Here is a 25,595-nt window from a genome sequence, read left to right on the forward strand (position 1 = left end):
ACTGAGCGAGGGATGTTCACCACAGACGAAACACCTCCATCTTTTGTTTTTTGCACGTACTTTTTTACCCTTTCTCAAACTTAAGGGAACAGTGGCAACAAAACTGAATCGTTTATTTTTTTTGTTTTTTTATTTTTTTGAGAGAGAGGAAGAAAAGCTGATGAATTCTTCAGATCTTTACCTGTTTAAAGAGGCTTCTCATGTCTACAATGGTTCAAAATCATGACAATTAATTTCAAAGATAATTATCAAGCTGTTATCCTTCTAATTATCAGACTCTCTAATCCATTTAGATCATAAATTAATATAACAGTAGTGTAGTTTAAAAAGAGAACCTTTGGGAGGAATTTCAGTGAAGTTTAGATTATTCTACTTTAGCCGCTATCCAAAAATAATATAACAGCTGTTCTTAAGCACTGTTCAAAGCTTGTTTTGGGAAACTTCAATGAAACTATGGTCTAATTTTAGCATCTACGTTCACTGTTCTTGATTTGATCCATAATAATCAATCTAATAAATGGATAAGAAGGAGCAAAATAAGATTTTTAGTGCATGCAATGAAACAATATATCTTTTGAAGAGATGTCATTTGAATAAGTATGAAGTAGCAAGATAGATGGTAAAGCACAAGTATTAATTATATATAGATGTTACAAAGTTTCTCTTCATGTATTGATCACTTTTCAATTTTTGCAATTGTCAGAAGGGAACAAATTAATATTGGGTATGAGAATCCACAAAGATATAGAAATATATAATTTTTTAGGACAAAATGATCTCATATATGTTCTAGATAGTGACAAAATGATCAAGCTATAGCATGAGGTAGCTAGAAGAAACAACATGCATCCAATATAATTGATAGCTACAAAATAGTTAGGTAAACACTTGGGAAAATAGGGAGAGAAAGATCAAGAGACATAGAAAAGATATATAGAATTCCAAAATCACTCATGCTAGCTACCTCAACAATAACAGTATTGATTCATGCAATGTGAACCCTCCACATCAAAGGAAAGCAATGAAACAAAAAGAAAAGATCTGTACACCAAGAAATAAGAAGAAGAGGATCAGCTTCTCAATCCAGTACTCCTCGAGCCAAACCCTAATTATCATGATCACACGCAAATTAATTACCATGTCGTACAAACCCTAATTAGTGCTTGTTAGATTAAGCTGAGAAGATAGCATATCCACCATTACACATGTCCAGAGTCGCTAATTAACAAGCATAATTAGAAAATTGAGGATTCATAATATACATACTGACCTTGGTGCATATATATGATCTTGTTCATCAAATAGAAGTAGATGTTTATTATTTGACTAATCAATTGAGCACTGAGAGCGGCAAGACCACCGCCGATGCCGAACTTTCCCCGCCGGCGGTGTCCACGGAGGGCATCAACAGATGGCCGTGAACGTGATGGTACTGGAAGCTGCCACCATTCAAAAGGCTAAGTTCGGGCGGCGGCAGAGGCGGCCTAATTGCATATCCCTGCACGACGTCCGGCGGCGGTGGCGGAGGAGCCACGACCATGGGAAGTGTGAGTGGCTGCTGCTGCTGATGATGATGTTGATGAAGAGGCGGCGGAGGCGCCGGGCGCTTCCGCTTCTTCTTCTCGTAGGCGATGCCCCTGGCCTTGGCCTGGCTGTCCCTGACTTCCCTGAGGTAGAGGCGGACGGCGCGGGCGGCGAAGGGGTTGGCCTCCGGGGCGCCTCCGTTCTCCTCGAAGGCCGCGCGGAGGCGGCCGACGAGGGCGTCGAGAGAGCCCCAGGCCTGGCGGAGCGGGCAGGGGCAAGGCGCCGGCGGGTGGGGGTGGCCGAAGAACGGGCACCCCTCGGCGTGGACTTTGGTCTTCCCGAACTGGTCGAGGTACCGCAAAAACTCCAGCACGTGCGCGCCGCTGCACCGGGACAGCTCCAGCGGCGGCCGGTGGTTGCGCAGGTACTGCCGGAACGTGTTCCAGTCGCGCCGCTTCTGCGACTCGTACCGACTCGGCCTCCGGCTCCCAGCTGCTGCCGCGCCGCCCCCGGAGTTGCCCGAGCTGTCCGAATTCGCCGACGACATCGAATCGATACGCTCTCTTCTACAGAAGCAGCAAAATCTGCAGCAAATTGAATCACCACATCAGAAGCTTAGTCTCTCTCTAGATCTCCGCGTAGAGATTCAAAGAAATCCAAAACAGAGACTGATCAAAGACTCACTATCTGTCTCTACCTTGCCAAAAATACATGAGATCTAATGGCCAAACGCTAGATCTCGGAGATACATATGCAAAATTTTCAACACGTACCTTTAATTTACATATGCGTAATCTCAGCGATTAGCAAGTTAATCAACAGCACTGGGAGCTTTAGTTATCATAATTAGATAAGATTAACAAGAAGATCTAAGAAATGGAATATAAGGAAGTGGAAATATTGAGAGGAGTAGGAGGAGGAGGAGAGGAGAAGAAAGAGGAGGAGGAGGAGAAGAAGGCAGGAGGTGGGTCCATGAACGTAGACATCCACCTCGTGGGAATGATGGGTTTCCTGACGAAGCACACTGCAGTGAGAAACGTCTTCTCACACCACGCTTAATTCTCTTCTCTAGCTAATCATAGCGTTTATCTTCTTAATTACGTCAATTAATCTTAATTCCCCTGCAGATCGCTTCATTTAATTTAATATCTGTCATTTTTAGTTCATTGTCTCTTTCACTACAACTCGTGACAGGCTTGCTTAGCTTTGACACTCAAGTGGTTGGAACAGATACAAATTAAACTACATTCAAGTCCCAAGGACTGGTCGAACTAATTGTTTGACCTAAATATGTATCCACTGTAAGTAGGAAGATTGTTGTTAAATTCCACTTTAAAAGTTCTCTGTATACAACAAATTTCTAAAATTATTATTATTATTATTATTATTATTTTTAAAAAAAAAGAGAGAGAGAAAATAGTTTGAGTGAGAAGGATGACAAGACCATTCGCTTTCTGGGCAAAGTGCATGGAGTTCCTCGCCTCGCCACCATGAATAAAGCTCCCTCATGATCAGTCAGTGCCCTAGCTATATCTTTCTTCTTCCCATGCCACCTTTGAATTTTTTTTCTTCTTCCACAGGATCCGATTCACTTCGCCGGCCAGTAGCAGTTGCAGAAACTCCAGTCTCATAATTCTGCATCAATTAATTATATACAAAATATTTGCGTCGAATAATTTAATTTAATTCTTCTTGAGTAATTTATCTTTCTGTGTCAGTGTGACTTTACATCTCAGAAACAAAAATCCAAGAATTAATTGCCAGAGCAATTTAGAGTCTTCCCGAACCTGTTTGATTTGATCGATCGAGAAGGAATATTAGATGAACTTGAGTTGAAGTTTTTTGAAAATATTTTTATATTTACCCTTCAAAATTTTAAAATTCTTATTAAATGTTCTTCCACGATTGTTGAAGGGGCACGCCTAAGAGTTTAAATTATCTAAAAGGTCTTTCCTCTCTCTTTCAACATTACAACTTAAAGCGCGGATATGGTATTGAGAAAAGATTTTTGAAAACATGTAATAGAAACCGATTCAGCAATATTTTATTTTTATTTTCAAAAATATATTTATAATATTTAAGTTGTATTACTGATGTGGTTTAATTAACATATTCTATCTTTCTATTTAAACTAAATTTTTAATATATTTAAGTTGATTTTTTTTTATGTGCACTATTCTACGAATCTATTTAAATAAATTTTTTTTAAACATATTTGTCTTGAAATTTTGAATGTGGGAATATTACATCTTTCTATTAAGTAATTCACAACCTAGTTGTCTTGAATTATTTGATGTGCAATTATTTTATCTTTAATTTTATTTAACTCTCTTAATTAATGAATGATTTATTTTATTTATTTAATATTAAATTTATAAAATAAATAAGTTTTTATAACAATTATTTCGCTTAAATAATAATTTTTATGAAAAAAGAAATATCATTTATTTAAAATTAAAATTATGTATATTAGAAGCTATCATTAAATATATATAATTGATTACAAGATATAATTTATATATATATATACTCCATTTAGATTCATAATCGGATCAACGGGCTAGTTTCGATTATTAATTTTTTTTTTATAAATTTATAATTTCTAAATAATTTTTAAGTAATAATAATAATAATCTAATACCATCTTGAACCGTGAACCATAATCATCTTAGCCGGTTAAAATTAAGTGTCAACATTCTAAAAACCGTCAAACTACAATTTCTAACTGTGGTCGGGTTTGGTCCATATCTTATTTTGACATTTTTATGATAAGTTATGTGTATATGCCAATTACTTTAAATTCATAAATTGTTAATGATTTCAAGTTGATATCTAATTGTATGTATGGACTCTAGGGTACTTCAGAAACATGTAGCACTTGGAATAAATCCGATCGAAGCTTTTTAGGTCCATCAAATAGTTTTGACCAAAACATATTAACATATCTAGGTAATTTGATTTTTGAAAAATTGGCATGTAAGAGAAGAAAATAGTGTAGTGAAGGTATCTATGATGTCTATGTCTAGTTCTAACATCCCAATGATAAATTATGTGTATGTGTCAATTGTTACTTCATGAACTATAACTTTTGACTCGGGTATCAGAATAGGATGATCTACGCATCAAATCGAAACTCATTCAAAGATCTATATTTATTATGGAGTGAAACCCATAACAACCTAGTTTCAAACACAAAAAACATCGTTTAAAACCTTTTTAGATCCATCAATGAGATTCAATCAAAACTCATTGATAGACCTAGAGAGTTGTGGTCGGACTCATTCCATGTGCTATAAGTTTCTGAAATGTCTTGGAATCTATATATGCTCAAAGATATTAACTTGAAATCATTAACAGTAGTGATCAGAAAATTTCAAAAGTTTATAATTTTAAAACAATTGTCATATACACATAATTTATCATAGAAATGTCAGAACTAGGCATGAATACCATAAATATCTTTCACTATACTATCGTCGACTTCTATTACATGTCAACTTTTCAAAAATTCAGATCTCCTAGATTCATCAATGAGTTTCGTTCAAAATCCATTAATGATCTTAGAGAGCTTCAATTAGATCCGTTTTAATTTTTATGAATTTTTGTAGTTTTTGAAATTAAAATATATCATTTTTTATTGTTTTTAAAAAACTAATACCATAACGATGCTGATGTTTAAGTTATGGTGCTTATATTTAAAAACTAGCATCAGTGTGGTAAAATCAGCATTATTGTCATTCTAGTGTGTTAAACTATGATGTTGATTTTTAAAACCAATACCAAAGTAATACTAATATTTAAAAATGAGCACCATAACGATTTAAAGCTTTGGTGCTGATTTATAAAAACCAGCACCAAAGCTCTTTTTTATTATTTTTATTATAAAATTAGTTCTCATTTTTAATTTAATTATTATTTTTGTTCCTTTATATTAGATATTAAATTTTTTTTAAAAAAAAAGTATTTTTTTTTATATTTTTATTAACTTTTTTATTTTATGAATCCTGAATTAAAAATTATCATCTATTGAAAATTAAATACTCTTTTCGGAGTCCTGCATCAAATAAATCATATTCCAATTTTATTTCTCCGTGTATGTTAGTTTTTTTATCTTTCGTCTCTTTTTGTATGCCACAATTTTAAATTAAATTAAACTTTAATTTAAACATCCTCTAAATTTATTTATTTAATAATTTTAAAAATTTATTAAAAAATTAAAGCATATAAAAAAGAGTTTAATAAAAATAATTTATTTTATTTTATTTTAATATATAATTATAAAAAATAAAATTAATAGCGAGAACTTATTTTATAATAAAATAAAAAATCATTTTACTATTTTTTTTAAATAACACAAACCTTAAAGCAGCACCCAACATCACAACTTCAACACTAATATATCTCAACATTGATTTCTAGAAAATAGTAAAAAATAATATATTTAGAATTCCAGAGAACTATAAAAGTTCATACAAATTAAAATGAGTCCAATTAAAACTTTTTAGATTGTCATAAAATGGACCTTTCATATGAGATTTTTTTTTAAAAAAAATTGACATGTAATGAAAAATAATAATATAATAAAAGTATTTATAGTGTTCGTGCTAGATCTGATATCAAGTCAGGCCCGAATCAAACCTAGCCTAGCCCGTAATAAAGTCACTAGGTCAGAACCAAAAGCGACCAAGCAAGGGGTTAGGCCGATTACGGTTCCAATCCAATAAAAATGGTTGGTTAGGTAGTTTTTTTTTAAAAAAAAAATATATATTTATAATATTTAAATTGTATTAATAGTATGATTCGATGTTCCTATTCTACCTTTATATTTAAATAGATTTTTAACATTTTTTTTAATTCTTTCGTACGAGACTATTCTACCTATCTATTTAAATTAATTTTTAAAACTATTTACCGTTTTTGATATATATGAAACTATTCAACATCCACACCCTATTCAAAAATTTAATCCTAAATTTTAAATAGGGTAACTAAAAACCTTGTACATCAATTATCCTATCTATTCCCTAAATTTATATTTAAGTGATTATCTAAATTTAGGAAATGAAATCTTTACCCTAAAAATAAAATAATATTTCTTTTTAATCTCTTTCCTTCCACTCAATCTTTCTCCTTCCACTCATTCTATAAAAATAATAAAAAAATTAAGGATGATAGAAATTTTAGGATATTTGATGTAGTGTGTAGTGAAAAGTGATTATCTAAATTTAATAAAGTGAATTATTTATGTTAAATTTTAGATATAATAATAAAGAAATTGATGTGGATGCTAACTATGTATTAATGTAATCCACAACCTATTTACGATGTGGGGTTATTCTATCTTTAATTTATTAATAAAAATCAATGATTTTATTTTATTTAATATTAAATTTATAAAAAAACAATAATTTTTTTTAACAATTGTTTAACTTAAATAATAACTTTTATGAAAAAGAAATATAATTTATTTATTTAATTATATATATATAATAATAATAATAATAATAATAATAATAATAATAATAACAATCTTCAATCATTTTGAACCCTGAACCATAATCGTCTTAGGCAATTAAATTTAAGAGTTGGTAGGGGTGTAAATGAACTAAGCCGCTTATGAGTTATTTGAAGCTCGATTTGATAAAAGCTCGTTTAATGAGGCTTGTTAAGATAAACAAACCAAGTTCAAGCTTCACAATATTCGGCTCGTTAGACTCATGAATCAACTTTTAAATAAAAAATATAATAGTTTTGATATTGAATTTATAGATTTTACACTCTACTTATGAAAAAACATAAATAAATATATTAAATTTATTTATTAGAATAAAATTATAAATTTTAATAAAAATATTATACTTTTCTTTAAATATATAATTTAGTTTTTAATGAATATTTAAATTTATAATTTATATTTATTACGCTCATTTAGGCTCGATAAAAACTCGAATAAGCTCGTGAATCATGAATATATTTGTTAAATAAATCTCGAGCTTGGCTCAATTATAAATGAGCCAAACTCAAACATTTAAGAGTTTGGCTCGACTTGGCTCGATTACACCCCTAAAAGTTGGCATTATTGGAGCAATCTGGGTACCTTAGATTTTGATATTTTGGCAAAGATTTAAGTTAGGTTTATTGTTGTATTTGATATGCATTATGAGTGTGTAGGATACAGGTATAACAAGGAGAGTCTAAGTATGATCTTGGTAAAAGAGGAAAGTCCAAGGGTGAGTCTTGGCGGTGTAAGTTCAAGCATGTAGTTTTGGCAACGTAAGTCCAAATGTGACTTGACAATAAATAAAATCCCGGAGGCGCGACCTCTTAACAAAGGAACACTCGACAACAATGACAAGACTGATGGAAGCTCTAGAAGGCAAGGCGTGAAGAATGAGGAGGCATCCGAGGGACGCGAGGCTAATGAAGGAGGATAAAAGTCTAGGTCTAGGTTAGTCAAGCGAGGACGAGGTATGAGAGATTGTACTCAGGATAAAATCATATGTTAGCAATTACTGTAGCAATATCGTAGTAGTTACTAGTGTTTTCATCAATCGATTGGTAGCCAACAGAATGCCTCTGTTTTCTCAACCCATGTAGATTAGTTGACTGATATTTTCATCAGTTGACTGGTATCGAGCCGTTGGCCTGTAACGATCGAATTTCACTTAGGACCAGTCGACTGGTGTTTTTACTAGTCAACTGGCGGTGGGAAAATAGTTTGGTGTTTTCTTCCTGAGTTTTATTTAAGAGAGCTTGGGGTGCTTGGGCAAAGTTGACGAAATTAGTGGTCGTTAACCTTAATTAGAGTCTCCAAGTGTTCAAGTGATCTAGTGTGATCTTGTTTGAGTTGTGGTGAGGTTTCTCTACCCACAAGAAGTTATGCGAGCTAGCCGGAAGTTCTTCGGGGAATCATCCACCGACGGATCGGGATTGTCTACTTTTCGAATAGTCGTGGAGTAAGAGCTTTATCTCCGAATCACATTAAATCAATGTGTTAGATTTGTTTTCTCTTGTTAGTATTTGATTTTGTATTCCGCTGTGCGTACTAACGAGTGTAGGAAGCAATGTTTTGGATGAGATGTTATTCACCCCCTCTAGCGACGTCAAGGTCCCAACAGACATTACAAGAACCGTAGAACTGGTAGTTTTGAACCGGGGTCGGGTATAGTCCATGCCTGGTCTAACATTCTTATGATAAGTTATATGTATGTGTTAATTTTCTTAACATCATAAATTTTGAATACTTCTGATCACTATTATTCATGTTAAATTTTGAATGCACTTATAGACTCTGGGTCACTTTAGAAACATGTAACACTTGGAATGGTCCGATTGAAGTTTTTAGGTCCATCAAATAGTTTTGGCTCAAACTCATTAATGGACTTAGGGGATTTGGATTTTTAAAAATTGATATATAATGGAAGAAGATAATGCAATGAATATATTTATAGTGTCGATGTCTGATTCTAATATCTTTACAATAAGTTATGTGTATCTTATTGGAACTCCAAAGTTGTTTTGGTGTGATCAACAAGTTAAGTTAGGTCTTGTGTGTTTTTAACCTGTGTCTAAGTGTGCAGGAGCTTAGGAGCACAGGTAGTCGAGTGAAAGACGCAACTAGCGAGAAGGATGGCACGCGGTGCGTTCGAGGGACGAGGCGCTGCAGAAGAGTACACCGGCGGACGAGAAGGAAGCATGCGGTGGTTCCAAGGGACGAGAAGCCGGAGCGGAAGACTGCTCGAGGAGCAAGAGACGCAGCTAGCGAGAAGGTCGGCATGGGGTGCGACCGAGGGATGAAGACTGTGGATGAGTACGCTGGCGGACGAGAAGGAAGCACGTGGCGATTCCGAGGGACGAGAAACCGGAGCGGAAGCCTGCTCGAGAAGACCGGAAGTTGGGTTCGGGTGAGTCATATTCTGGATGACAGAGATCACCCAAGCTTGTGGAAGACTCGGTCTAAAGCGAACGGAGCGGAGTAGAAGACCCGAACTAGAAAAAGTCAATGGGGTTGACTTTTCCCTCCGAGGCGCCCGGAGCTGTCCTAGGCACCCAGAACAGTCCGGGGCGCTCGGAATTGGCTTTTTAACCGGATCGATTTTTGACTAGATCTGGACGTTGGGGGATAAAGTTTATCCCCCCAGGGCGCCTGGAACCCTCAGGGCGCCCCGACCAAGGCTATAAATATAGCCTTGGTCCAGAAGCTTTTCAACAACTCAAGCAATTCATTCTTTCTACACTTGTACGCTTTCTCTGTAGTTAAGCTTCTGTTTTCTACGCTTCATCGTTGTAAGAGGCTTCTCCGCTTGAAGGAGTTCTTAGTACGATCATTTTCCTTAGATTAACAACCTCCCCGGTTGTAACCAAATCAAATCTTGTGAGCCTCGTCTTTTTGTTTGTTTAGTTAATTATTTATGCAAGTGTTAGTTTAAGAGTTCGAGAAAGGTTTGATTTTTATTTTCAGGATATTCAACTCCCCTTCTAGCCGGCCGACGCGATCCAACATATCTATCAATTGTTTGCTTCTAGAGGCCATAACTTTTGACTCATATATCATAATAGGTCGATTTACACGTTAAATCAAAGCTTATTCAGAGATCTACATTTATTACAAAGTGAAACCCATAATAGACCAATTTCAAGTCCAAAAAACATTGTTTAAAGTTTTTTCAGGTCCATTAATGGATTTTAATTAAAATTTATTAAATCTAGAGAACTTTAAACAAACTTATCCGAAGTGCAGTTTCTAAAGTATCCAAGAGTCGATACGTACCCAGAGATATTAGTTTGAAGTCATTAATAAAAATAATGATAAGAAAGTTTTCAAAATTTATGTCTTTAAGGCAATTGACATATATACATAATTTATCGTAAGAATGTCAGAACTAGGCATGAACATCATAAATACATTTCGCTAAACTATCCTCATATATTATATGTCAACTGATCTGGTGGTCAAGGCAGGGGACCCCATTGCAAGAGGTCAACGCCACGTGGAGATCAAAGGGTCGGGGGTCCACCGGAGGAGGATGAGCCGACCGGACTCGGAAGAAAAGGATAGACCGATCGGCTAACCGAGGAGCATCCAACAGTAAAAGGTGCCCTGACAGGGGTCGGGGTTCCGACGCTCAATTGAAACAATGTCTAAGAGCTGAGCAGAAGGCACTCGCCCGGAAGTCTCCCCAGCCTATCAATGCAAGCGACAGGCGAGGCGTGAGGGGCGTGCCGCCCGGCCGGCGCAGGGGATGAGGGCCGTCCGGATGACGGTCTCCGTCCAGCCGGCCGGACGTACGTCCCGGCCGGCGGTGGGTAAAGGGGGATAGGAACATCTTCTGACAGCCGTCAAGTCTTATGGCTAGGTCATACTCCAAGTCTGACAACGAGGTGTTCTGTTGTCCCATCGAAGACGTGATTGGACTGTAGCAGTATGATGTCAGGTAAACTTTCTGACAGACACATACCGAAGTATGGGCTGCGGACATGTATGTGCCTCGGTGGACGCACAGGAACCCTTCCACCGTTCTATATAACGAGCCTCATGCTTCGCCGGAGGTACGCAGAAAAACACCTTTGGAGCTGCTTTTTTCCACCACTTGCTTGCCTGACTTGAGCGTCGGAGGGTCGCCGCCGGGAACCCCTTCCCGGCCCGACTTCTGTGCAGGTTCGCCGGAGCTTCGTGCCTCCAGTCGAAGATCCACGTCAGCAGTCGGAGAGCGCCCCGTGCCCAGCGTCCGTTGATTCAGCATTCGGACAGGATCAATTTGGCGCCGTCTGTGGGAACTCTCCTGCATCCGAATGGAAACAATGGATGAAGCTGGACGACCACACATGGTGATGCTCTCCATGGAGAAACTCGACGCTCTGATAGAGGCAAGAGTAGCTAAGCTCGTGGAGCAACAGGAGCAGAAGGCTTAAGTAAAAGGATAAAGCAGCAGGCCACCTCCACCTTGGGGGGGCCGAGCGACCATGGGGGACCGACCGGGAAGTTTCGCCATCCTCCTAGCCTTGATAAATTTCGGCGAGTACATTGTATCCACCTCACTCCACGGGTATTCGGGAGTTGAGAAATTGAGTCAGATCTTATGCTGATCGACAGGTTAGTCTTTTAGATATAGTTTCTTTCGGGAATAGAATTCATCGTAATTTTCCGAAAGAAGGCCCGTGCCGTTCGGCCGGGCGTATATCATCGGAGCCAAAGGCTTGACAACGAAGGCCCCGAGCCATTCGGTCGGAGGTATAATATCCGAGCCAAGCGCTCGACGAAGAAGGCCCCGAGCCATTCAGCCAGAGGTATAGTATCTGAGCCAAGCGCTCGATGCCGAAGGCCCCGAGTCGTTCGGCCGGAGGTATAATATTCGAGCCAAGCGGTTGACGAGGAAGACCCCGCGTCGTTCGGCCAGGAGTACAGTATCCGAGCCGTTCGGCCGGGAGTATGTTATCCGAGCCAAGTGCTCGACAAAGAAGACCCCGAGCCGTTTGGCCGGGAGTATGTTATCCGAGCCAAGCGCTCGACGGAGAAGACCCCGAGCCGTTCGGCCGGGAGTACGTTATCCGAGCGGGGTGAAAGGTGCGCTAAATGTAAATTTATATACATTTCGGTCGCCTATGTCCTTGTAATGCAGGAAGCAAAATTATAAAGATGGCAAATATCTTCGCCGACCGGCTGTGTTAAAAGTAGCCTTAAAGGCCGTCGAGTTCCGATGTTAAATATCGAGAGACGAGCCGGCGTCTATAAACGTCCGAGCGGAAGACCGTCGAGCTCCGACGTTAAATATCGAGAGACGAGCCGGCGTCTATAAACGTCCGAGCGGAAGACCGTCGAGCTCCGACGTTAAATATCGAGAGACGAGCCGACGTCTATAAACGTCCGAGCGGAAGACCGTCGAGCTCCGACGTTAAATATCGAGAGACGAGCCGGCGTCTATAAACGTCCGAGCAGAAGACCGTCGAGTTCCGACGTTCAATATCGAGAGATGAGCCGACGTCTATAAACGTCCGAACGGAAGACCGTCGAGCTCCGACGTTAAATATCGAGAGACGAGCCGGCGTCTATAAACGTCCGAGCGGAAGACCGTCGAGCTCCGACGTTAAATATCGAGAGACGAGCCGGCGTCTATAAACGTCCGAGCGGAAGACCGTCGAGCTCCGACGTTAAATATCGAGAGACGAGCCGGCGTCTATAAACGTCCGAGAGGAAGACCGTCGAGCTCCGACTTTAAATATCGATAGACGAGCTGGCGTCCATAAACGTCCGAGCGGCTCGCATTGCAAAAATCTAGCAAAAACCCCTTTGAGGTAAGGCGCAAAGCAAAAGATGGTTAATTAGAATTAAAAATGTGAGCACGTGAACGAGTGACGTTCGCGCGCCTAGCGGCTGCCCAATTGCATGGCGAAAGACGTTATTGACGGCAAGCTGCTTGAGTCCACGTTAGAGCGTGAAGTCGAGCGGAGGAGTTTTAAAGAACACTTAATGTTACGAAAGAAAAATTTCTTACCAAAACAAAAGTTGAAGGAATGGAAAAGATAATCTATTTATGCCAAGCACTGAGCAAACCAAAAAAGTTACGGCAAAAAATAAGTTTGGCCGAACGGCAAGGGTACAAAAAAGTTGATGAAAAACACTCCTCACGCGTCAAAATCAAAAAGTGCACCAGGAATGGCGCCCATCACGGTAGCCAGATCCTCTGGGGGGGATGGTCAGCTCGGCGGGAAGGTGGCCCTTGGTCTTCAAGTGATCCATAGCCGCCTTGATCGCCTCTTCAAAGGTGAGGGAGATCTTGTCAGTAAATTTCTCCCCAAAGGCATCCGAGCGGACGAATGCCTTCCTCACTTCCTCAGAGCGAGCCGACTCCCCCTCCTGATACTCTTTGAGCGCGGCCTGGGAGGCATCGTTGGCAGCATGGAGAGCCTTTAAGTCTTCATCAAATTTCAGCAAATCGGCCGAGCGGCTCTCCTTCTCGGTGGTCAGAAGGGCATCCAGATCCTTGATGCGTTGCTCTAGCCCTCTGATCTCCACCTTCATTCGGTCCATGTCATCGATGGTCTGGCGCTTCCGAGTGGTCGCCGTCTTGATCTCCTTATCTCGTTGTTTGACCACCGCTTCAAGCCGAGCGACCTCGCTCGCCAGATCAGAAGCTCGTTTCCGTTCGGCTTCCAGTAATCTTTTGGCCTTCTCCAGAGCGGCCGTCGGTTGTCGGTTGTCCCCTGCGGCTTTAAGTTTTTTCAATTCATCCTCCAGCTCGGCCAACCGGTTGCTAATGGCAATCTGCTCCACCCAGTTCTGCGAGCAAAAGTGAACAGGTTAAAAACTTAATTCAAATACACGAACAAAGAAAAAGAGCATACCTCGGTGGCCTGTTGAAGGTTGCTGTCGCCGAGCTGCCCGGGAGTCATCGCGGTTATTCGGCACCGAGCATCCTCCCAAGCTTTTGCAAGAGGGCCCGTCAAGGTGATCTGCTGCTCGGGGACCGCTAGCCGATCAGCAGCAGCCATATATTCCTCTGAGGGGAGGCGCAGGACGGTTTTAATTAAATTCGGGCCGCTCGGCTCGCTCTGAGAAGCATCGGCCTTACCGGATGGCCCACCCGGTGGACGAGGAGGGAAGCTCGCCCAAACGCCTGATACGGCGCATAGTTCTTGAAGGGCTGGACGGCGGCACCTCATAGCTTGCCCTCGGAGAGCCATGTGGGGTCGGGGTACTCTCTAGAGAAATGGTCCCAGATAACATCGGAGCATCCGCGCCCCGCTCGGGTTGTGGCTCATCAAAGGCAGTTGATGCAGATGCCGACTCTGGCCGTCTGTGCTTCCGAGTGAGCAGGGGAACATCATCGGCCGAACGGCCCACCACCTCGGCTTGGGTAGAAGGTTCTGTGCCGCCCGCTGCCTCGTCGTGAGAGGTAGTAGCTGCTAAGGCTTCAGGGGCATCCTGAGTCGCCTCACCTACTTCGCCGGTCGGATCAGCTGGATCAAGGCCCCGCTCGGCGACCCCCTTGTTCTTCACCGCCTCAATCTGAGCGGCTTTCAATTTGAGCTTCTCGGTCGCCTTAGCACGCCACATAACTTCAGCTGCAGAAACAAAGATTAAATCAATTAGAACAAAAGAAAAAGGAGGGATGAGAATCGCTTACTCATGCTGCAGGGCAGATCGGCTGGGGTAGAAGACAGGCCGAATATATACATTACTCCCGGAAGGAGCAGCTTGTCAATGTGATAGCGCTGACCCACCAACCGCTCGCCCGCATGAAGGTAGGCCGCATCGCCTCTAAATTTGCCGAGCTCCAGTTGCACCGGCATCGCCGTCTGCCACTTGGTACGGAAAGTTGGCGGCTCGGGAAAACGCACATAGAAAAAGTGCTCCTTCCAATATTTGTTGGAGCTTGGCATATTATCAAAAAGGACGAAACCTATCCTAGACTGGAAAATAAAGGTACCCCACTCGGCTTGCTTGGGATAAAAAAAGTAGTGAAAAATCTTAGGGTCGAGGGGGATGTTGTTCAGTTTAAAAAGGACTATCACTCCGCTCAACAGCCTAATGGAGTTAGGGACTACCTGGCCGAGCGGAATGCGAAAATAATTACAGACTTGTAAGAAGAACTTGTGGGGTGGAAAACGCAGCCCGGCCAAAAATTGGTCTCGGAAGAAAAGAACGGTGCCGGGCGGCGGTTCATGTGGCCGGTCGGTGGTGTCAGCTACTATGATGTGGTAGTCGGTCGGCAGATCATAGGTTCGAGTGAGGCGCAAGGCGTCCTCCTCGTCGAACCAACTTTCCATGGTCGAATACCAAAAACCAGGAGCACCGCCGGTCAGCTGTGAGGTACTGTCATGGTATAAGGCCAGGGATGGACGCGTGATGGAAGGAAGGAGAAATAAAACTAGGAAAGAGTGCGGGATGATAAAAGAAATAGCTAATAGAGAGAAGAAAGGAGAGGCAGCAAGGAAAAGGAAGCCTTACGGGCAAGGGAGATGATCGGAAGAAGCTGTAGGGTCGCCGGAGAGCCGGAACGCAAGGTCGCCGGAGAAGAAAGGAGCAGCGAGACGTCGGGAGGAGATGAGGCCGAAATGCGGCGGAAAGCGGAAGTCGGAGCTTTATAAGGGCGGCCGCTATCAATTTCAGCCGTCCGATCCAGGTCGTCGATAACGAGGTCATCATCCAGCCGTTCATTTCAAACGGCGGCTGTCCCATCGGAAGTGACGCCACTGCCATACCCTGACAAGAGAAAGGTAGCCACGTGTCAGCAAGTTACGGGTTAACGCATGTGGTTGACAGACGCCTCGGCATAATTTCCAAGGCACGGGCAAGATATCGCCGAACGGCCGAGCAACCCTCAGCCTGTCCGAGCGGACTAAGGTATTGGTTGCCACTCGATCAGCTCGGCAGTCCAGTCAGTCGGACTTCGCCTCCTTCGACTAGACTTGAGGGGAAGGCAAGTGATCCGGTGGTCAAGGCAGGGGCCCCCATTGCAAGAGGTCAACGTCACGTGGAGATCAAAGGGCCGGGGGTCCACCGGAGGAGGATGAGCCGACCGGACTCGGAAGAAAAGGATAGACCGATCGGCTAACCGAGGAGCATCCAACAGTAAAAGTTGCCCTGACAGGGGTCGGGGTTCCGACGCTCAGTTGAAACAATGTCTAAGAGCCGAGCAGAAGACACTCGCTCGGAAGTCTCCCCAGCCTATCAATGCAAGCGACAGGCGAGGCGTGAGGGGCGTGCCGCCCGGCCGGCGCAGGGGATGAGGGTCGTCCGGACGACGGTCTCCGTCCAGCCGGCCGGACGTACGTCCCGGCCGGCGGTGGGTAAAGGGGGATAGGAACATCTTCTGACAGCCGTCAAGTCCTATGGCTAGGCCATACTCCAAGTCTGACAACGAGGTGTTCTGTTGTCCCATCGAGGATGTGATTGGACTGTAGCAGTATGGTGTCAGGTAAGCTTTCTGACAGACACATACCGAAGTATGGGCTGCGGACATGTATGTGCCTCGGTGGACGCACAGGAACCCTTCCACCGTTCTATATAACGAGCCTCATGCTTCGCCGGAGGTACGCAGAAAAACACCTTTGGAGCTGCTTTTTTCCACCACTTGCTTGCCTGACTTGAGCGTCGGAGGGTCGCCGCCGGGAACCTCTTCCCGGCCCGACTTCTGTGCAGGTTCGTCGGAGCTTCGTGCCTCCAGTCGAAGATCCACGTCAGCAGTCGGAGAGCGCCCCATGCCCAGCGTCCGTTGATTCAGCATTCGGACATGATCATCAACTTATCAAAAATTTAAATTCCCTAGATTCATCAATGAGTTTTAGTCAAAACCCATTGATGAATCTAAGAGCTCTAATTGGATCCATTCTAATTTTTATGGATTTTTATAATTCTTCGAAATCTAAATATATCATTTTTTACTATTTATAAAAAAATCAACACCGATCCTGTCGGAAATATGAGAAGATGGAACTGCAAAATGACATGGCTGAAACGCAGACCAAGTCGCCATGACCCAGAAGGGGAGTGTGATGAGCTGTCTTCTATGTTGACCCTGTCGTAAAAAAATCTCTGATCAACGCTATCTGCAGGCAGGGCCCGGGATTCTCCGGTCTCTGGCACCCCAATGTTCGAGGCAGATCCCACGGATATATAAGGAACAGATTAATGGTAGAATAATGAAATAAATAAAGAATTAGTACAGTGACATACCCCTGGCACAAGGGAGCACTCTCGGATGGATTGGTGAGCTAATCGCGAGCTAATCGAGTTGTCGTGATCCGGAAGAGTAGATAAATGTGAGCCGAAGGAGTCGGATCTGATGTCACAGAGCCGGACCTGACGACATGGAGCCGGATGCGATAGGGATCTGTCGGCACATAGTTGGATGCGGTCTGGATCGCCAGAATATGACAGCGACCTGTAGGTCGGAATACAACAATAGCTCGAAGATCGAAATACAACAACGACTCGATGGGCGGAACAGAATAGTGGCTCAAAGGTCGGAGATAGGCTATATCAAAGGAGTGAATGCTGGATCATCATCGGGCATGTACAGTCGGCTGGATCTGAGGGGCATACGGTAACGATGATGATCCAAAGAACAGCTGAAGACGTGTCATCCGACTGTGGTCGTCGATCGGCTACAAGCAACATTGGTCGCTGGAGGTTGTGAGGAGGCCGAAGACGACTCATGGGTCAAAGACGGCTCGTGAGTCAGAAAGGGGTGTGCCTCTTTCTTCCCTTCTCTAACTTTTATATAGAGGGGACCTACCAAGGGGGTGTGCCTCTTTGAGGGAAGGTCAAGAGTTGCATCCCATTGAAGAATGTCATAAAGGAGAAGGGAAGGAAAAGTCTAAAAGATGTTCTCTATTAAAGGAGGAAGAGAAATCTAAAAAGTATTCCTCTTAGAGGGAGGAAGGAAAAAAATCTCTCCTCTCCATATGGCTCTTATCCATCCCACAATTCCTCTAAGAGAGAGGAAGGAAAAAAATCTCTCCTCTCCATATGGCTCTTATCCATCCCACAATTCCTCTAAGAGAGAGGAAGGAAAAAAATCTCTCCCCTCTATATGGCTCTTATCCATCCCACATCCAACATCATATTGATACTGATATTTAAATTTTTTATGTCGTGGTGCTTGTTTTTATATAATTATACTACTGTGATACTGACTTTAAAATTAAAGTCACAGCAGTGCTAATATATTAAGTTATGGTATTAATTTTTAAAAACCAACACTATAATTATATTGATGTTTAAAAATTAGTACCAGGTTTAAGATTTGATCATGTTTTTTAAAAATCATCCCCAAAAGATCTTTTATTTTATTAATTTAATTATTAATTATTAATTTTTTATAATTAGACATTAAAAAAGTTTATAGTAACAAAATCACAACGGTATATTGCTCGTTTTTCTGGGCAAACTGAAACTTTAGGGCCGGCGCCCTTTGCGAAATTGCCGAATGTTTTTTCTTTATTGACGGGATAGCCATCAAATAATTGTGAGCGTTTTTTATTTTATTTATTAAAAAAGACTTTTTTAAGATAAAAAAAATAAGGAAAATTGAGTCGTTTCTGTTTATGTGTATACAAAAGAAACCGATAGCAATTAACAAGTCAGTTTTTTATTATTATTTTATTACAGTTCATTGGTTAGCTCATTTTTTTATTCTCACCCAGCAACCTCCGTAGGTTACGAAAGGGAAAGAAACAAAAGGGCGTGAATTCTACAAAAAAGGGAGTGTATTTATTATAGTTCTCCATCCCCCCGTCTCCGGCGACTGCATGGAGGACCCTGACGGAGCCTTCAGTTTCGACTTCGAGGGCGGCCTCGATGCTGCCGCCGACCTATCCGCCGGATCCTTCGCGCCGCCCGACCATGCCGACGCCGCTGCGATCACGGGCGCGACGCCGCCTTACTCGGCGGGCGGCGCGCCTGCTGACGGCTACGGAAGGCGGAACTTTCGGAAGACCGTATGCCGCCACTGGCTTCGTGGCCTCTGCATGATGGGCGACGCCTGCGCCTTCCTTCACCAGTATGACAAGGACCGGATGCCAGTCTGCCGCTTCTTCCGGCTCAACGGAGGGTGCCGCGAGCAGGACTGCCTCTACAGGCACATTACTGCGGACATCAAGGAGTGCAATATGTACGCATCCCTCCCTGCACACTTCTCTTCTCCTATATTGTGTTTTTTTCTCTCAAAAAGAAGGAATTTTGCTTCTGCTATTAACAGAGATACGGCCGATTGAGTGTGTGTTTTTTTTGTTAACAATTCTACTGTGCAATTTGTGATCAATGTCTCGAGATGAACTATCAATTACATATGCAGCGTTTAGCTGATGCTTGTGTTGGTGAATGTAACAGGTATAAACTAGGGTTCTGTCCAAATGGACCTGATTGCCGATATCGACATGCAAAGCATCCCGGCCCGCCGCCACCTGTGGAAGAAGTTTTCGAGAAGATTCAGCAACTAAATTCTCAGTTATGGTTCTTCAAGATTTCGTCCAGTCACCATCAACCCCTGGATTAATTAATCAAAGCAGAGTTAAACCAACTTTGGTGTTGATGCAACCACTATGACTGACAAGAAACTATAATTTTCTGGGTGGACTTGGAGTTTACAGATTTCTTGGCATATGAAATGTTGTATTTTATGCTGTCATGATTTATTTTTGAGATTATCTATATTGTATTTGATTTACAAATTTATCAATAACATGGTTGGGAGCTCAATATTAGGTTTCGTTTGTTTCTTCTTAATTGACAATGAGGAAGCAAGCTCACTGGTCATGAATCATATGACAATAGAACAGAGCAAAGGGACAAAGAGTAGCTAATTTAAAATTTACTTTGTAACGTTAAAATGAGATTATGTTTACCTTCATTGTTTCTTATTCTAGTACGAAATTGTTCTCGTATAGATCATGAACACTGTGCTCTCAATTAGTTCTTAGTAACTCACTCAATAATGAAGATGAAAGCAATAGAGCTAACGAACCATCTCATGCACAAAAATAGTAATATTAAAGCACAGGTATGGTACAACACAACGTGTTCTTATAATACACAGCATGAAAGCAAAACAAGGTCGTATTAGCTTGTTGCTCCGTTTTTGAACAAGGTGCCTTCTTTTAAATGATTGAACTAGGTGAAGAATTTGGTTCAAGGAACCACAAAATGTTCACACTATTATCAAAACCACATGTGGATTTATAAGGGAAAGAGAAAAAAAAAAGTTTCATATTCATGTACTGTAAACTGAACCAAACTATACGATGCTTTCAGAATCTTTACATGTCTGTCGACAGTTGTTTCTTGTGTTTTGCAAGCTTCAGTTGTTCTTTCTCGAGTATCTTCAAAGCGTCCATCTCTTTGCTAACGACATCCCCGCTCGAGCTACAGATCTGGTACCTGAGATTGGTTCTGAACTTTCTCCCACTCCCCCTTGTTAACTTCTCGAGTTCTTCCCTCATGCTTGAACACTCCTTTTCAAGTTCAGAAACCCTCATCCTCATACTGTCCATGCTCACCTTTAGTACCTGATTCTCCCTGACGGCTGATGCCCACATGCCCTCCTCACCTGAGATTGGAAGACCACTCCTCAAGGGTCTCGACTGGTCGAGGTTGTCAGATACGAGAAAACATCCAGCAATTGATGTTTTCAGCTGAAGTTGTTCAAAGAAGAGGACCTGAACCACCACTCTAAGTGGAAGTCTCTCATTCTGGGCTGCGTGGGTGCAAGCTTCTAGAGAAAGCTTCTGACAGTTCATCAGCCGACACAGTCCTTCCCTCTGATTCTCTGTGAGCCATGGGTGGGCCTGTTCATCAATGCACAAAATAGAACATAAAAACAGAAAATCGAAGTGTTAAGCATTACAATTCTACAGAAGAATAATGAAAAATGAATAGGAACTGATCAGTTACCTTTAAATATATGTCGATGGCACGATATAGGCCATCATCTAGTGGCCGGGCATCTTCCGGTATAGCAGCAGCCAAAGCTTGAAACTTGGATGGCATTAGATTACCATCAGATGCAACCTCTGCCAGATAACTGTCAACTAACCTTGCAACTCTAGTTATTGGTATCAACAATGGTGATCCTAATAACTGCTCATCATCATCTACATCAGGAGAGGCCCCAGCAGTCATTGGATCCTGAGCCAAAAAGTGCTCAACAATTCTCTGAATACAGTCTACATCATAGAGCATTTCAATTGACTCAGAAAAGTTAGGTATCAACAAATCTTCCAAGGAAGCCTGATCTAGTTGGATTCCGATCCTTCTCTCTAAGTTAGAAATGCAGGTGGAACTGGCTCGCAGAATCATAGCTGTGCGAAGAAGTCCAAATAAAAGTTTAGTGGGTATCTGACCTATTTGTGATGGCAAAAGTTTATCAATCTCCTCAAGAAGATACTTCTGTTCCTCTTCTGATGGAGGAGCCACTAATGTTCTAGATTCTAGACGAAAGTTGATTTCAGATATGCTCTGACGCCTGTCAAGGCCTGGCAGGTGCCTGTTAGCATAGAAGGTGATAGACTCTGAAATTATCTCTTGTCTGACACCATGTGATTCCATAGCTGAGATAAACCTCCTGTACAGTGAAAGATTTAACAAAGAAACATCCTCATACCACCAATCAGAGCTACTAACTCTTGGTTTGGCTCCTGTACTTATACCATTCCACAGAATACTGCCGCCAGGACTTTGCATGGGTGTGTGCTCAACAATGGGCCACTCAACTAAGTTTGTGTCCTTGCATGCTTTCCTAGCCAAAGAATCAATGCACCTTTTAACAATTTGAAGATCTTCTGCATGAGGAAGGACATCACCACAAGTTTGTAGTGCCTTAATAGTGTCTTTCCAGCTACGAAGAATGATTTGGTTAAGAAAAGCTTCAGTTTCATTGATCAAGTTTCCCTCAGCAATTTCTTCTGTCATTTCAAGGTACTCCGCAGCACAACGCATATGAACAACATTTGCAGCAGTCAGTTCCAGTTTCATACCATAACAAAATTTGGCAGCGAGTTCCAAAGCTTTCGGCCCACCAGGGCAACCACGCAATTCTATAACACAACTCTCTTCTCCCTCCTCAGATTTTTCTCTAATCATCTTTTCCAAAAGACCAGACTTTGATAGAAGAGGGAACTGCAACATAGAATTAGGAAATACTTGCTCATATCTAACCTTACAAATTTAATAGGAGGATTCTAAACAAAGTTGGAGAGTATCATATACCACGATCAGTTAAGTAAATCTGAAATTATAGTTACCTTGTGAAGATGAAATGTCATCTCATCAACTTGTAGAGTCACATCACTAGGTAGACCAGTTGTGCAAAACCTAGATAGAAAGAATTAATAAAATGACAGTAGACTAGATACCAATTATAGTTTGGTAACATTCTGAACTTTATTAACAAAATGCTAACTTAAATAGCAGTAAAGTTTTTATTGAAAACAAACTAATAGAACATTGAATCTTCAATAAATAGTTACTTCAATATTCCAAGATTGTTTACTAAAACATATGCACAATAAATATTCAGATGGCAGAAACAAGTAACAAACAAATGCAAAAATGGATACTAAATTCAATTTCTTCCTTGGCAACATCATTGCCTAAACTAAGGGAAACAGAATAACACGCGATTCATCCTAGTTTATGCTTAGAAGACCAATGCAATGATAATGGAGAAAAAAACAGAAAAAAGCTTGCTTTTTTGACAGGAAGGCTCATTTGATTAGCTGTGTTTGTACAAGGGCTACCAGCATGCACCATTTAAAGGAGTGATCTACTGGGGGAATGAGAAAAATTATGTAAAGATACAGGATGAAAATACTGGATGGTGCTGCTTATAAGACAAACCCTAATCCAAGGGAATTGATTACTGGCAACCAAATAAGATACTTCGATCTGAGTATCTGCTATTACAATTTCACATTATTTTAACATGTTAATAGGCTTTCAAGCTGCTATGTGAACATGGATGTCGTACCTGATATCATCAGGAAGTGCATTTTTAATCAAGAAATCTTTAATTAGGCTCTACACCAAACAATATATTGTGTCACTTTTAACCACGAGTTCAAGTGTTTCAGAGGATTGGTTCATTTGTTTACATGGTTAAACATGTCAGAATCATTTGCAGAACTATGAACCTAGTTTCAAGGAATAATTATAATCAAGACCCACAAAAGTAAGGTCAGTTGCTTTTGTCAACAAGATCATCAAATTCTTTGGAACAACCTTTTAGCTTGCACAACACATAGATTCCCTCTAAAAATATATTTAAAAAGAAAAGCTACCACATGCGTGGAATTCTTCTGTAATAAAGTAAATGATTTGGCATCATTCTTAGGTTAAGATAAATCTAGCTTTGGATAAAGTATATGACTTTGCATTAGGAAAAAAAAAAAAGAGAGAGAGGTTCTGATTAAGTTTTGCTTGAGGAGAAAAGCTAGAGAGCCATCCAGAACAAAAGCAGTTTATGTGAATAACTAAGAATACTTTTTGCCCATTTGCTATCAAGCCTCATTATAAAAAAACATAAATCTTCCATACAATACCTATATTGGGGAGTAATACTCATAGGATTCATCCGTTATTCACGGGGGACTTTTTTTAGCCCATTTCTATTAAATCACCCTAAGCCCTTTATGTAGTTTTAATAAAAAAGTGTATCTGACAAAATAAAGTAACCCATAACAAAAATACAAATTCATTGATAACTAACAAGCTTTCTGAATAACCTTAGTCTAGTGCTAAAACTGAGAAAAAACACATAGGAAACTTGGAGCACGCATTCATCTAAAGAAAATAAGTTGGAAACAACTAGTTCCATAGGCAAAATAAAGTTGCAGAACAAATATTTCACCTGAAAATACATGATGAACAGAATGTCCAATCCGATTCACTGTTAGCATTTCACAAGTCCATCATATATAAATTCTTCATTGAGACACTACATATATTAATCAGACAAGCATATACACAAATTTGGTTTCGGTTTGAAAGGCATTATTTCAAGTAGTAGATGTAACCATCTAAGTTTGATAGGAATCCCATTTAACATTAAATGTGCCTATCGATTGAGAAACTCTAATCAACAAAATCAATAGTGAACAAATAGTTACACGAAACAGAGGAAGCAGCATACCATGTCCGCCCTCGCCGTTGTAGTCCATCAGCTTTGGATCCTAGCTTCACGCATGCCATCTCGAAAATTACCAAGAAATCTGAGTCCAGAATCCCTCCTGGAAGTCTTACTTGTTGCTTAAACAGATAAATTTGCTAAATTATCTTTCATCGCTCCCATCTTCACTAAATTCTTCGCATCAAGTTCATATTCATCCACCAAACTACAGATTATTTTTCTCAACCGAGAGTATATCTAGGGCTACGCATCAAAAGCCAACCCAAAAAGAAAGACTATAATCTCAAAGAGCCACACGAAGTTGCACATTTCAGGCGTAGCCGACTAGAACAAAAAAAAAAAAGGAAGAAGAAACCCTAACCAAATCCACCACAAACTAACACGCTACTCTTCCAGCTTAATCCCAAGCAAAATAAACAATAAACAACCCAAACCAAAAGACAACCCTCCTCGAATCAGCAGCAAACGCAGAAAGAAACGGGTGCTCAAAGATCACCTGCCTTATCGCAACTTTGACCAAGTCGAAGCAAACTCAACCAAAAAGCATCAGGCAAATCAATAGGAAAAAAAAAGGCGAAAACTTTCCTAGATTTTCATCTGCAAACCCCACGACCCGCGAATTGCCCAATTGGAAAACCGCAAGTTAAGCAAGTTAAGCGATCAGCTCCATGAATAATCTAACAATATCCACTTCAATCTCACGTCCAACCAAGACATGAACCAGAACCAGAACCAGACCAGATGAAAGAGGAACTAGAAGGCCCTTCTGCTACTCATCCACCAAAGTCCAGTAGAGAACAGGTTCCATTCTGTCCGTTTGCACTCGAATTCTTGGAACACGCTCCAAGTGAAATACTTTAGAGGGATTTGCAGGCGCCGGACGGTGGCGGGGCGAGGAAGGAGACAAACGGCTGAGGAAAGGTAAAGGCTTCGGTGGGAAGAAAAGGACAAAGTAGGCCACCTTCTTCCGTTCGCCTCCGGAGGAAATAAATAAATACAGAGTGCTTTTCAAATCGCCCCAAGGTTTAGCAACTTTTTTAAAAATACCACTACGTTTTTATAAATTAAAATATCTCTAATTTTAGATAACGATCTAGAAAAGGAAAATAGTTATTTTAATAGTAATATAGAGAAATTAAAAAGACTTTTAGTATTCATAAGATCTCAACATATATTTTTAGAAATTAGTGAATTTAAAAGGTATTTTAATAATCATCCTAAAATAATAACTGAATGAAATCGGAAAAAATAGATAGAATAAATGCAACCTTAAAACTGTAATGAATGCACATTAAAAAATAATAATAAATGGGAAATGGAAGGTGAATGGAACCTTGCGATATAAATATTGCACTGTAATTATTATTTAAAAATATAAATTTAATATTACCAATTCAGTTGATTCATGATCAATTCGATTGACTTGGTGAAAGCCGATTAGTTTGG

The 25,595-nt window shown here is 40.8% G+C and overlaps 3 protein-coding genes across 4 annotated transcripts; 1 reads left to right on the forward strand and 2 right to left on the reverse strand.

Moving 5' to 3' along the window:
- Positions 1-826: 826 nt before the first annotated feature.
- Positions 827-2,486, reverse strand: LOC121969488 (protein G1-like1). Of its 2 annotated transcripts, XR_006108572.1 has the most exons (3): positions 2,298-2,486; positions 1,271-2,108; positions 827-1,105 (listed from the first exon to the last, which is right to left on the reverse strand). XR_006108572.1 is itself a non-coding variant. In XM_042519625.1 (2 exons), exon 2 carries the CDS (start codon positions 2,069-2,071, stop codon positions 1,331-1,333), a length of 741 nt encoding a protein of 246 aa, XP_042375559.1. In that variant the 5' UTR covers positions 2,072-2,108; positions 2,298-2,485; the 3' UTR covers positions 1,213-1,330. The 2 variants fall into 2 exon arrangements, 1 of the variants encoding a protein (XP_042375559.1); XM_042519625.1 differs by lacking the exon at positions 827-1,105 and having other exon boundaries at positions 1,213-2,108; positions 2,298-2,485.
- A 16,168-nt stretch (positions 2,487-18,654) lies between these two features.
- LOC121973112 (30-kDa cleavage and polyadenylation specificity factor 30-like) lies at positions 18,655-19,715 on the forward strand. Its single transcript, XM_042524693.1, has 2 exons — positions 18,655-19,139; positions 19,358-19,715. Exons 1-2 carry the CDS (start codon positions 18,778-18,780, stop codon positions 19,521-19,523), a joined length of 528 nt encoding a protein of 175 aa, XP_042380627.1. The 5' UTR covers positions 18,655-18,777; the 3' UTR covers positions 19,524-19,715.
- A 283-nt stretch (positions 19,716-19,998) lies between these two features.
- Positions 19,999-25,122, reverse strand: LOC121969489 (BTB/POZ domain-containing protein At1g30440-like). The gene is made up of 4 exons (XM_042519626.1): positions 24,153-25,122; positions 22,267-22,336; positions 20,918-22,141; positions 19,999-20,811 (listed from the first exon to the last, which is right to left on the reverse strand). The coding sequence occupies exons 1-4, from the start codon at positions 24,209-24,211 to the stop codon at positions 20,284-20,286; spliced, it is 1,881 nt and encodes a 626-aa protein (XP_042375560.1). The 5' UTR covers positions 24,212-25,122; the 3' UTR covers positions 19,999-20,283.
- Between the last annotated feature and the right edge of the window lie 473 nt (positions 25,123-25,595).

This window comes from Zingiber officinale, chromosome 4A (genome assembly GCF_018446385.1).
Source record: "Zingiber officinale cultivar Zhangliang chromosome 4A, Zo_v1.1, whole genome shotgun sequence".
In the NCBI taxonomy this organism is placed as follows: domain Eukaryota; kingdom Viridiplantae; phylum Streptophyta; class Magnoliopsida; order Zingiberales; family Zingiberaceae; genus Zingiber; species Zingiber officinale.

What these genes read in the sequence shown, in the direction of transcription:
- LOC121969488 (XM_042519625.1), bottom strand. Translation starts at nt 2,071, where the DNA reads ATGTCGTCGGCGAATTCGGACAGCTCGGGCAACTCCGGGGGCGGCGCG.
- LOC121973112 (XM_042524693.1), top strand. Translation starts at nt 18,778, where the DNA reads ATGGAGGACCCTGACGGAGCCTTCAGTTTCGACTTCGAGGGCGGCCTC. An exon ending in GACATCAAGGAGTGCAATAT is followed by an intron (nt 19,140 to 19,357) that starts GTACGCATCCCT and finishes TGAATGTAACAG; the next exon opens with GTATAAACTAGGGTTCTGTC.
- LOC121969489 (XM_042519626.1), bottom strand. Translation starts at nt 24,211, where the DNA reads ATGGCATGCGTGAAGCTAGGATCCAAAGCTGATGGACTACAACGGCGA. An exon ending in CAACGGCGAGGGCGGACATG is followed by an intron (nt 22,337 to 24,152) that starts GTATGCTGCTTC and finishes CTTTCTATCTAG; the next exon opens with GTTTTGCACAACTGGTCTAC. An exon ending in TGACATTTCATCTTCACAAG is followed by an intron (nt 22,142 to 22,266) that starts GTAACTATAATT and finishes TCTATGTTGCAG; the next exon opens with TTCCCTCTTCTATCAAAGTC.